At 55.8% G+C, this 11,013-nt stretch overlaps 2 protein-coding genes across 8 annotated transcripts in view; one reads left to right on the top strand and one right to left on the bottom strand.

Moving 5' to 3' along the window:
- Positions 1-6,325, top strand: part of Pcyt2 (phosphate cytidylyltransferase 2, ethanolamine) — a 7,879-nt gene extending 1,554 nt beyond the window's left edge. Inside the window, exons 2-14 of one of the 5 annotated variants that reach the window (XM_021211934.2) lie at positions 492-580; positions 968-1,129; positions 1,984-2,050; positions 2,655-2,739; positions 2,939-2,983; positions 3,290-3,343; positions 3,777-3,915; positions 4,334-4,416; positions 4,715-4,792; positions 5,004-5,069; positions 5,237-5,302; positions 5,453-5,541; positions 5,642-6,325. In XM_021211934.2, coding sequence (XP_021067593.1) covers positions 492-580; positions 968-1,129; positions 1,984-2,050; positions 2,655-2,739; positions 2,939-2,983; positions 3,290-3,343; positions 3,777-3,915; positions 4,334-4,416; positions 4,715-4,792; positions 5,004-5,069; positions 5,237-5,302; positions 5,453-5,541; positions 5,642-5,744 — 1,126 coding nt within the window. In that variant the 3' untranslated portion in view covers positions 5,745-6,325. Of the gene's footprint in view, positions 1-491; positions 581-967; positions 1,130-1,983; positions 2,051-2,654; positions 2,740-2,938; positions 2,984-3,289; positions 3,344-3,776; positions 3,916-4,333; positions 4,417-4,714; positions 4,793-5,003; positions 5,070-5,236; positions 5,303-5,444; positions 5,542-5,641 lie in introns of those variants that run through there. The other 4 variants (XM_029546429.1, XM_021211936.2, XM_029546430.1 and 1 more) reach the window with 4 other exon arrangements.
- A 1,206-nt stretch (positions 6,326-7,531) lies between these two features.
- Positions 7,532-8,159, bottom strand: Npb (neuropeptide B). 3 transcript variants are annotated; one of them, XM_021213961.1, is made up of 2 exons: positions 7,901-8,159; positions 7,532-7,825 (listed from the first exon to the last, which is right to left on the bottom strand). In XM_021213961.1, exons 1-2 carry the CDS (start codon positions 8,129-8,131, stop codon positions 7,697-7,699), a joined length of 360 nt encoding a protein of 119 aa, XP_021069620.1. In that variant the 5' UTR covers positions 8,132-8,159; the 3' UTR covers positions 7,532-7,696. The 3 variants fall into 3 exon arrangements, with proteins under 3 accessions (XP_021069620.1, XP_021069622.1, XP_021069621.1); XM_021213963.1 differs by having other exon boundaries at positions 7,541-7,789; XM_021213962.1 differs by having other exon boundaries at positions 7,541-7,825; positions 7,913-8,159.
- Positions 8,160-11,013: the final 2,854 nt, after the last annotated feature.

Below are 11,013 nucleotides of genomic sequence, written 5' to 3'. Positions count from 1 at the left end.
CAACAACAACAACAACAACAAAGAGTTGAAGGTCGTCCTTGGCTTCATAGTGAGTTTGAGGCCAGCTTGGGCTACATGAGACCTTATTGTCTTAAAAAAAAAAAGAGAGAGAGAGAGAAAGAACAGAATCAGCTTGAAATGCCTGTCCATAGGAGGAGGTACCAACAGGGCAAAGACAGTCTAAGACGTGGGAAATGGTTAAGCATATGCCAGTGATCAGCTGTCTTGGGAGCTCACCAGCCAGGCCTTGTACCTGAATTTGCCACTCTTGATAGACCTGGTTAGGGTTAGGGTTAGGGTTCTGCCCTAGATCCAGTACCTAGGGTATGGACGACTGAGAACCGACTTCCCTGCTGTAAGCCCAACACTCCGGGATCTGGACTAGGAGCCCTGGTGGGGGCCTCTCACGGAGCAATGCTGTACCCCACACAAGACCCTCAGTTTCCTGACTAGATCAGTACAGGACCTGACCACCCTTTCTATCCTCACAGCTATGACATGGTGCATTACGGTCACTCCAACCAGCTACGCCAGGCACGGGCCATGGGGGACTACCTCATCGTGGGTGTACATACTGACGGTAAGGTGGGGGCCACTGCACCTGAGACTCACTCCAGTGGATTAAGCCTGCAGGGCCTGGGGTGGGATAGTGGGGTAGGCAGAATGGTTCTTGTGTCCTTCCCCAGAGCACAGTGGTGACTCAGGGAGCTTAGAAAGTAACATCGCCTGGTCCCAGCTCTAGAGAGCTGTGGCAACACTGGACAGCTGTACTGTCTGCCTCTACCCCAGACCCTCTTGTTAGTTAACCAGCGGACACACGGAGCACATGCGCTGGCCAGAGGACAGTGCTGTTGGCACAGGGTCCTGCCTTGTGGGCACAGCATTTGCACACTGTGCAGCCTTGAGACCCAGGCTCCTGAAGACTTGGACATCACTTACCTTGTCTCGTCCTTTTCTCTGTCCCTAGAGGAGATTGCCAAGCATAAGGGCCCCCCCGTGTTTACCCAGGAGGAGAGGTACAAGATGGTCCAGGCCATCAAGTGGGTGGATGAGGTGGTGCCCGCTGCTCCCTACGTCACCACCCTGGAGACACTGGACAAGCACAACTGTGACTTCTGTGTTCACGGCAGTGAGTGGGCAGGGTCTGAGGTGGGGGCTGGGCAGTCGGCCCTGCTGACCTAGTGACAGAGACAATGGGCTTCTCATCTTAGCTCATCCTATGCACATGCAAGGAAACTCTGGGACCATCCCCAGAGCAGTGGCAAAGGGAAAGGGGCCCCTGGGGGCTCTGAGTTAAGAAACCCTGTTTATGCTGGAGAGATGGCTCAGCAGTTAAGAGCACAGAGGTCCTGAGTTCAAATCCCAGCAACCACATGGTGGCTCACAACCATGTATAATGGGGATCCAATGCCCTCTTCTGGTGTGTCTGAAGACAGCAATGGTGTACCCACATACATGAAATAAATGAATTTAAAAAAAATCTAAAACAAAAAAAATTTTAAGCCAGGCAGCGGTGGCGCACACCTTTAATTCCAGCACTTGGGAGGCAGAGGCAGGCGGACGGACTTCTTAGTTTGAGGGCTATATAGAGAAACCCTTTCTCGAAAAGCCAAAAAGTAAATAAATAAATAAATAAATAAATCCCTGTTTATGAGCCTAGTCTGAGGACACATAACTATCATTTTAGCACTAGTACTGAGGAGGCTAAAACGGGACATTAAGTGTTCTGGATTAGCTGGGCAGTGGCGGGGCACACCTTTAATTCCAGCACTTGGGAGGCAGAGGCAGGGAGATTTCTGAGTTCAAGGCCATCCCGGTCTATAAATAAAGTAAGTTCCAGAACTGCCAAGGTTAACCAGAGAAGCCTTGTTCCAAAAGGAGTTCCAGGTCACCCTGGGCTACCTAGCAAGACATGCCACGCCCCCTCTCAAAATAACAACAAAACAGAAACAAATCCTTTTTTTGTGTACATGTCACCTCTAGATGACATCACACTGACAGTAGATGGCCGAGATACCTATGAGGAAGTGAAGCAGGCTGGGAGGTACAGGTAGGTCCAGGGAGTGGGGCTCAAGAGGAGACCCCCTTCCTAGCTCTCCTATGTTGTTGCTGTATTGACATACCCTGCAAGGCATTTGGGCCCTCGGTCAGGTGTGGAATGTGCGGGACAGCATGCTTTGTGTGGCCAACCCCAGGGCCTCTACGGTGCTACCGGGCAGAGCTCTGCCAGATGGCAGCATTCTCGATCAGCACTGCACCGCACCGTTTGTAGGACATCTGTAGACTCTGTGTCAGGTGCCCCTGGAGAGCTGCCTTTTTATTTTAATTAACTGTAATTTAAAGAGCCAGCTGTGGCCAGTGGTTCCTATAGGGACAGAGCGGCCAGGAATGCACATCAGGGTTTGGGCCTGCCTGTAATAGAGGCCAGAGGGAACAGCGTTGGAATGGGGCCAGAACTGTTGTGTCCTCAGTGTGACCTGCCTACTCCCTGGAGTTACGTTGTACAGTTGAGGGAGCCCATTGCTCCTGCCCCAGTCTGGCTTTCTGTCGTGGGTGGTCCTGGGTTAGGGTTGTGTCCCTCAGGTGGCTTCTGCCTATAGCAGAGCCCCAGGAGTGTGTCCTGGATGAAAACCTTCACCTTACCTCTGTCCCAGAGAGTGCAAACGCACCCAGGGTGTGTCCACCACAGACCTCGTGGGTCGCATGCTGCTGGTGACCAAGGCCCACCATAGCAGCCAGGTGAGTCCAAAGGGATGGGGTCTGGGGTACAGTCCCTGGGCTAAGGACGCGGGGGGGGGGGCACCACCTAGCCACCCTCGGGTTTATCCTGTCTCTCCCTCCGACCACCCGCTTAGAGGGCTCCGGGGCCATGGTGTGCTGGTCCCAGGGTTGGCAGTCAGGAGGGCAAGGTCCCTTAGTTTCTTGCCCTTGTGTGCAGGAGATGTCCTCTGAGTACCGGGAATATGCTGACAGTTTTGGAAAGGTGAGTACAGCCTGGCTCGCTGAGGCCACTCTGGAAATGCAGCTGACACTCCCACCCACCCACCCACCCACCCGTTAGGCGTCCCATGGGGAAAGGCTGGCCCAAAGCTTCAGTGTCTGCCCTCCTCCCTCTCTTTCCCAGTGCTGACCAGGTACTGACCATCAGGCTTGGCCAGATAGTGGATGCTGGGAGGGAGGACAGGCAAGAGGTGGCCAGTCCCAGCAGCCACTTCTTGGAGGAGGAGCAAGGACTGCCTGCCTACAGGTGGCATCTAACCAAATGGCCTGGCCCTCTCTCCCTTTGTAGCCCCCTCACCCGACACCTGCCGGGGACACACTTTCCTCAGAAGTCTCCTCCCAGGTGACCAGATGGTGGCCTCAGGGTGCCGGGTCCCCCAGAGGGCTGTGTCTGCCGGCCACTGGGCTCTGCGCCGCCTGCTCCTGGTGATGTGTTGCCAGGCAGAGCTGGTGTTGACTGCAGTATCTTCTGTGGCCACCGGGTGGAGCCACAGTCCTGCTAGCTACAGTGGTCCTGCGTGGCCTTACCATGGTGTGTCCCTGCCCCTGCCCCAAGTGCCTGCCTGGACACAGCCCCCAGCTGTGCTGCTGGGTTATTCACAGGCTGGGGTTGGGGGGAGTCCAGCCTGAAATACTCTACACAACTCCCATCACCCACACCTACGACAGGGGCACAGGGAGCCCTGGGCTCAGAAGAACGACCAAGGGGAGGGTGCTGGGTGAGGGGCACACATAGAGGCCTCTACCACTGACTGGTTCCTTCTCTTGACTAACAGTGCCCTGGGGGGCAGAGCCCCTGGACAGGGGTGTCCCAGTTTCTACAGACATCCCAGAAGATCATCCAGTTTGCTTCTGGGAAGGAGCCCCAGCCCGGGGAGACGGTCATCTATGTGGCTGGGGCCTTTGACCTGTTCCGTATCCTCTGCTGCCCCAGAGTCATGCCCCAGAGTGGGACCCATAGACTCCAAGGCTCCAGGGTTGAGCTGGGTTATAGTGGGTGCGACCCTCATCAGGGAGAATGGCAAGGGGTCCCTTGGGTGCCAGCTGTTGGGGACAAAGCCCCTCCCTTACTAGCCCATTGCTGTTACCCTGGCTGTTTTCCTCTTCTTCATCCATGGGGTTGGGGATGGAACACAAGGCTCTGCGTATCCGAGGCAAGTGATCTCCTGCTGAACTACAACCCCAAGTCTTGCTCTCTTGAGACAGAATTTTCCTGTGTAGTCCAGGCTGACCTAGAACTTGCAATACCCCTGCCTCCGCCATGCAAGCACTGGGTTTACAAGGGACACCGCCATACACCACCTCTAGTTACTGCTTCTTAATCTGGGTGTAGACATCGGGCACGTGGACTTCCTACAGGAGGTGCACAAGCTAGCCAAGAGGCCCTACGTCATCGCCGGCCTGCACTTTGACCAGGTCTCTGCCCTCCTTCCTCCTTGCTTGCTTCTCAGCACCCCATCAGCTGATGGGCCATGGGGTCCCTCAGGGGCCTTGCTGGGGTCAGTGTTGGGCACAGGTGGCCTCTGAATGACTGAGGAGGCTCCAGGTGCCTGTGAAGGCAAGCTTGGCTCTCTTCTGGAGTCCGGGACAGCCCTGCCTAGGGTTTTCCTATGAGAGGGGGCACTTTTCCCAGCTTCTGCCCACGACGGCCAGCTGGGAGGGAAGGCACCATTCATTTGAGGTCCTCCAGCTGAGCCAAACTCACTTGCCTTAGGAAGTAAACCGGTACAAGGGCAAGAACTACCCCATCATGAACCTGCACGAGCGGACTCTCAGTGTGCTGGCCTGCCGGGTAAGTGACTGGGAGTCAGGGCCGGGCGGCTGGGCCCTATTGGGTGCAGCTTCTTTCCCCTGCTGAAGGAGTCTGAGGGTCCCCTTTGCCCACTGGCCCTGGTCGTGCCGCTCTGCCCTGCTGGCTCCCCTGGCCTCCTCTGCCACCCTCTAGCCCTCTAGCTTGCCAGGGATGAGGACTGAGTGAGTCGCTTCACTGACTGTTTCCGCAGTATGTTTCAGAAGTGGTGATCGGGGCACCCTACTCCGTCACGGCGGAGCTCCTGAATCACTTCAAGGTGAGGAGGCTTCACTCAGAGTTCTCTTGAGCAGAACATGATGCTAATGTTCCTGGAGGCTGTTGCCTGCTTCGGCCTGGGCCAGCTTTCTTGGGTCTGGACTAGCCCTAGGTGGCTGTCAGTGGTGGCATGGCGACTCAGGAAGTCTGACCTTGCACCCTTTCCAGGTGGACCTGGTGTGTCATGGGAAGACAGAGATTGTACCCGACAGGGATGGGTCTGACCCCTACCAGGTGGGTTGCCTGGGCCCTGGGCTGCCTCTGGGAAGTAGGCACAACCATCCTTCCTGGTGTTGGTCTCCCGTGGGTGGCGGGCCAGCTGGGGGTGTCTCTGTGGTCAGGAGACCTCTCATCTCCCACTTCTCTTCCCATTGAGGCCTCCAGGAGCCCAAGAGAAGAGGCATTTTCTGTCAGATTGACAGTGGCAGTGACCTCACTACAGACCTGATTGTGCAAAGGATCATCAAGAACAGGTGTGTCCCCTCCCCTCTGCTACCCCTCCCCCCCTGGCTGGGTTGGCAGTGGGCAACTCCCCGTATTGGAGAGATCCAGCCCACACCCGTCTGGCCTCAGGTTAGAGTACGAGGCACGGAATCAGAAGAAGGAAGCCAAGGAATTAGCCTTTCTGGAGGCCACGAAGCAGCAGGAGGCACGGCCTGGAGGGGAGATTGACTAGCGTCTGACCCGGAGAGGTCGTTCACGCCCTTGCCCTGTGCCACCTCTTCTCTTCCTGCCCGGCTCTGCTTATGTGTCTTGGTGTCAGCTCACACAATTCCAAAGGAAACCAGCCTTGCTGAGGGTGCTGCCCGCCTTGGAGCCTTGCAGCAGGCTCTCAGCCCTTCCCTCTGAGAAGCTCAGAGAGGGTAGCTAGCCCAGTGGTGCAGCCCGTGGGCAGGACGAGCAGACAGACACACCTGTGACTGACTGGAGGCGTGTCGCTCTGTATCCCGGGCATCCACGGGTTCCAACTGCCACTGCCCCCGTCTTGGCCGGGGATCCCCTCCTGCCTGACTGGAAGCTGTACATCTGCCCACCGAGCTTTGGGGAAAGGTCCAGAGGCTTTGGGGACCTCTGTTCCTGGGCCACCCTGCCCGTGGGCACCCTCTGCCTTGGGGCACGTTCTAGCACCCCATTCCTGACTCCTGGAAGATGCACTTGCCCCGACGGCTGGGCCAGCATGGCTGTCCTCTGCACAGACTTCCTGGTCCTCATCTTATACCTCAGTGGCTCAACTGAATAAAGCCTTGCGGGAAGCGCTCTGTGGGCTCCCGACCCTGGGAAGAAACGGAACCCACCCACTTCCACCCCCAGCAAGAGCTCTTAGGAAAGGGAGGGCTGCTAGGCCCGGGGGCTGGGCAGCTTATGCACATCTGGGGACCCTGGTGGGTGAAGTCCAGCAGTTGCTGAGGCCCCGAGAGCTGCCTCTTGGTGGTTGATTGTGGGAAGACTAGCTCAGTGATGAAGCAACTGACAGGAATGGTGAGGCCCAGCTCCCAAACACGGATTCTGGTGGAAATCTGTCCCATGCCGGGTCAGAGGCTAAAGCTGATAACCCTGCCCTGTCTCCTCCCTTTGAGGCAGGGGACCTTTGTGAATGTTTCAGACCTGAAGAGGGGGCACACATACCTCCAGCCTTGCCAGTCCTCGGCAGTTTTCTCCTTACCTAATGCCTGCCAGGAATGGGTAGTACCCACACTAGGGCCGCAGGGCTGTGAAATGCCCTGAGCAGTCTCAGGTCAGGGAAGCCGTCTGGGTGTGCTGCTGCCTGGACCCAGGGGCTGATCCCCAGTGTGGCACCATACCGGCAGACATGGTCTTGTGGCCCCTGGCTGAGGGGTGGCTGATGAGGGCACCACAGAGAGGAAGATGAGGTGCTCAGGTGGCACCTGCCTCACACCTGTGTCTGCCTTGGGCTGAGGGAAAGCGGGGCAAAAGAAACACCTGGGGCAGAACTCAAGTCTGCTGCCCACTTGGCTCTGTGGCCCAGAACATGTGAGGGGTGGACCAGGCAAGCCACTGAGCCCTGTTGTCCCTCTGAAAGGGTGGGGCCAGGCCAAGCGTCTACCAGCGCAGTGGGTGGATCCAAGGGCTCCTGTGCAGTTCCACCCTTGCTCTGGCTCTGCACACCCCAGTGATTGTTACACAGTAGCTATGTCCTTTCCGACCTTTGGGAGGGGCTTCGCCTGGGGTGACATGGTGGCTCTGAAAGACTGAGGAGCAGGCTCTGAGGATGCTCTGGGGTTGTTTTAAATGGCACGCAAGAACTATCTATGCACAGTGCCTACACTTAAGTAGGGGTAATCACCTGTTCAGACTCTGGAGTCTATCCCCTTTCTGGCTTTGTAGAAGAGGAAAAGAGCCAGCCAGGGCACAGAAGGGAAATCGAGCGATCCTCACCCGGGTACCCGTTCAGCCAGGCACCCGCTTGTCAGGGTCTCTGCGCCATCTCCTCCAGCAACCCTTAGCAGAGATAGTTTTGCTTTTTTATTAATTTAGCCATTTGCTATGGAGCATGGCGGGAGCTAGGGGCCACAGGAGCCAAGCCACAGAGGATCTGTGCTACTTCAAGCAAGATTGGGCATATGGGTGTTGCGGGGAGTCACAGGCCGCAGGGTTAGGGTTCAGGGCTCAGGCGCTCTGGCATTCAGCCTCTTGCAGCGACAAGAAGACGTCCGCTTTACACTGGAAAGTCCCTGGGCTGTTGAGTTGCCGCTGGCAGCTCTGCAGGTTCGGGGTCACATCTTTGACACACAGGGCCTGGGTAGGCGGTGGAGGCTGAGGGCCCGCCCCTGTCCCACCAGCTCCCGCCACCCATCGCCTGCTTGCACTCACAAGGCTCCTTACGCTGGGGCGTATCTCCAAGTTGCTCAGAGGTCCGGTTCCCACCCGTAGTGCTGAAGACTCGGAGCGTCGTGTGGACGGGAACCTGTGGAAACTCGACAGTAGCCCCGAGGCGCGGCCCACCGAGTAGTGGTGGGGTCCCGCCGCGGGCTTGTACCACGCGAGGGCTGGCGGCAGGAGCAGTGCTAGGGCAGCGGCCACCAGCGTCCTACACCGGGCCATGGAGCTGTGTGGCAGGGGCAGGCAGAAAGTAGCGGCTGAAGTCTGCGAACCAGGCTTTATATTTACAATGGGGGCGGGGACAGAGGCAAGGAGGGGGACGAGGAGTGGGCGACAGAAAGGAGTGGCGCACAGACTGCGAGTGGAAAATCAGTGGGGTCTCACAACCTGCGAGATGGGGCAGAGGGCCCGTTTCTACCTTCCTCAAGTGGAACTGTCCTTTTACTGACCAGATGTATCAACGTTCAAGGGTGGAATGTGGAACTGTCTTAGGGCACTAATACTGTGATGAGACATCATGATCAAAAGTGACTTGGGGAGGAAAGGGTTTATTTGGTTTACATATCCTGAGTCACGGTCTGCTGTAGAAAGCCAAGGCAGGAACTCCAATGGGACACGGAGGTGGAAGCTGATGCAGAGGCCATGGAGGGGTGCCACTTACCCTCAAGGCTTCCTCAGTCTGCTTTCTTACAGAACCAGGACCACCAGCCCAGGGATAGCCCCACTCATAATCGGCTGGGCCCTCCCTCATCATTCACTAATTGATTTTTCAAAGCTGGAGAGATGGTTCAGCAGTTAAAAGCACTGACTGTTCTTCCAGAGGACACGGGTTGGATTCCCAGTACCATACGCAGGCAGCTCACAGGGCAGTTCACATCTGTCTGGAACTCTAGTTCCAGAGGTCAGATGCCTTCTTCTGGCCTCTATAGGCACTGGGAGAATGCATGTATGCACAGACATGCTTGCAGGCAAAACATCCACACACATAAAATGTAAAGACATTATAAAGAGGAAGAAAGACAATGTCCTACAGGCCTGCCCTCAGCCTGATCTTACAGAGGCATTTTCTCAACTGAGGATCACGCTTCTCAGATGACTCTAGTTCACGTCAAGTTAACATAAAATCAGCCACCACAGGTACCGACCACCTTGCTTATTCTTTGGTACCAGGTTCACCAATAGAGTCTCACTCTATAACCTGTATTGGCCTTGAACTTCGAGACAATAACTCACCTTCCCAAGTGCTAGATTGGAGTTGTTTTTGTGCAGCACTCACGGTGGAAGACTGCTGCTGGACTTGCCCTTCCTGAGGAGAAGTGTTGAGCTTAGGCTCCAACCTTCAGAAAAGCCTGGGCAAGCAACTCCAGACCCTAGGGGCAAGCAACTGGCCTGCCCATGCTACACCAGGGGTGTGTGTGGCCTAGGAACCTTCCCTGCCCGTACTTAGCAAACAGTGGCTCAAATACTGGACACAGGAGGGTAACATGTAAGAGACATGTGGTGTGTGCAGGAGCCAGAACATGACTAGGACAGTTTCTGGCCACCCAGGGCAGGCACAGGTGGATCAGAGCATGGAGAGCGCTTCCTGAGGTCAATGGTGTAGGCTTCCTCCTCCAAGGCCTCCTGCTCCTGCCTGGGAAAGGGGCTTAGGCTGAACACAATCTGCAATGCTGTGGACATGGCTGTCCTGACTTGAAAGCCAGTGGAAGAACAATGGAGAAGAAGGAAGGGGAGGAGCCAGGGATCCCATTTGCAGAGCAGGCATATGCCCAAGGTTGGTTATGGCTTTCTGATCTCTAGAGAGTGGAGATGCTACATGGATGGAGTTGGCCCCGAGGACAGGAGCTGCTGACACCGTGAGACAACACATCACAAAGAACCTCGGTGGTAAGTGAAGCGTATGGCCATGAGGGACTCTGAGGTGAGCCCGGGAACAGAAGGACCTCAGGAGCACAGGAAGTTGCTTCAGAAAGGATGGCCCGGAATGAAGTCCCCAGAGGAGGTTCCTAGAAGAGGCATGGAAGACCCTCCAAGAGGATGAGCAGACTGGATATGGAAGGAACAAGCTGAACAAGCCAGGGTTCATCACACCCGTCAGCTCAAGTAGTTCCAAGTCCACCAATCCTGGCTCCCCTCTGCAGGTCTTGGGCATCCTTACCCCTGAAATGGCCCTCTTCACTCCTGATAGCTGGTGCCAGTTCCAGGATTAGCATGCTAGAGATAGCCAAGTGGTTTGAAGTTACAGTCTCCCAGAAGCACAGGTCGGCTTCACGTGGGAGGACCACAGTGATACCACAGAGTGGGCAGCAAGTCTCGGAGCCAACAAACATGTAAATGATCCAGATTGCTTGGAACTGGCCCCTGCTGGTCTACTCCCCTGGCTGTGGAGCACCCAGGGAGTGCAGAGCTGTTACTGGGAAGAGTGAGTGAGGACAAGGTGGTGAGTTGGCCAGAACTCCTAGATGCCAGCCTAAATTGGTTTCTACCCAGGAGCGTAACACATTAGGGCTGGGCTACTGTTTTCCTGATGAATGATAATCCCTACCTCTAGGGAATAAAGGAGTTTCCAAATGGCGGTCCTTCCCTAAGACGCCAGAGGACCCACATCCTCCTACACTATCTGCCTTCATTGGAGGAAGACACAAGAGACTGAACAGCTTGCTGCAGTTGTCCCCAAAGATTATCTGGACATGACCACTGGCTGCTCAGCTATTTCTTCCTCCAACCACATGGCTCTGGAAGAGCAGCTTTGCTCAGCTAGGGCTGGATGGGAAGAGATCTTGGGACTCCCAGTAGACTGGGGCAGCTGATGGGCTACGTGCACCCTGCCAGTCTCCTTGACACAAACACACCCCAAGGTCTTTGCCCAGCTTGGCCCTGCCCGAGTCTCTTCTTCTCCTCCTGTCTGAGCTGTGACTCAGATTACGATGGAGGTCTTGGCCGTTATTTTATCAAGCTGTTTGAGTTTTCATAGCAAAACATGCTGCCAGCTGCATCAGTATGTCAAGAAACCAGGCAAGCAGAGGCCTCCAGCACAGCTCTGAACTTTAATGAGTTTTACTTATTGAATAAAGTGTCAATGTGATGGGAAAACAAAACAATCA

This window comes from Mus pahari, chromosome 14 (genome assembly GCF_900095145.1).
Source record: "Mus pahari chromosome 14, PAHARI_EIJ_v1.1, whole genome shotgun sequence".
Taxonomy (NCBI): domain Eukaryota; kingdom Metazoa; phylum Chordata; class Mammalia; order Rodentia; family Muridae; genus Mus; species Mus pahari.
Note: the sequence above shows the minus strand (reverse complement) of the source record. Positions and strands in the feature narration are given on the sequence as shown.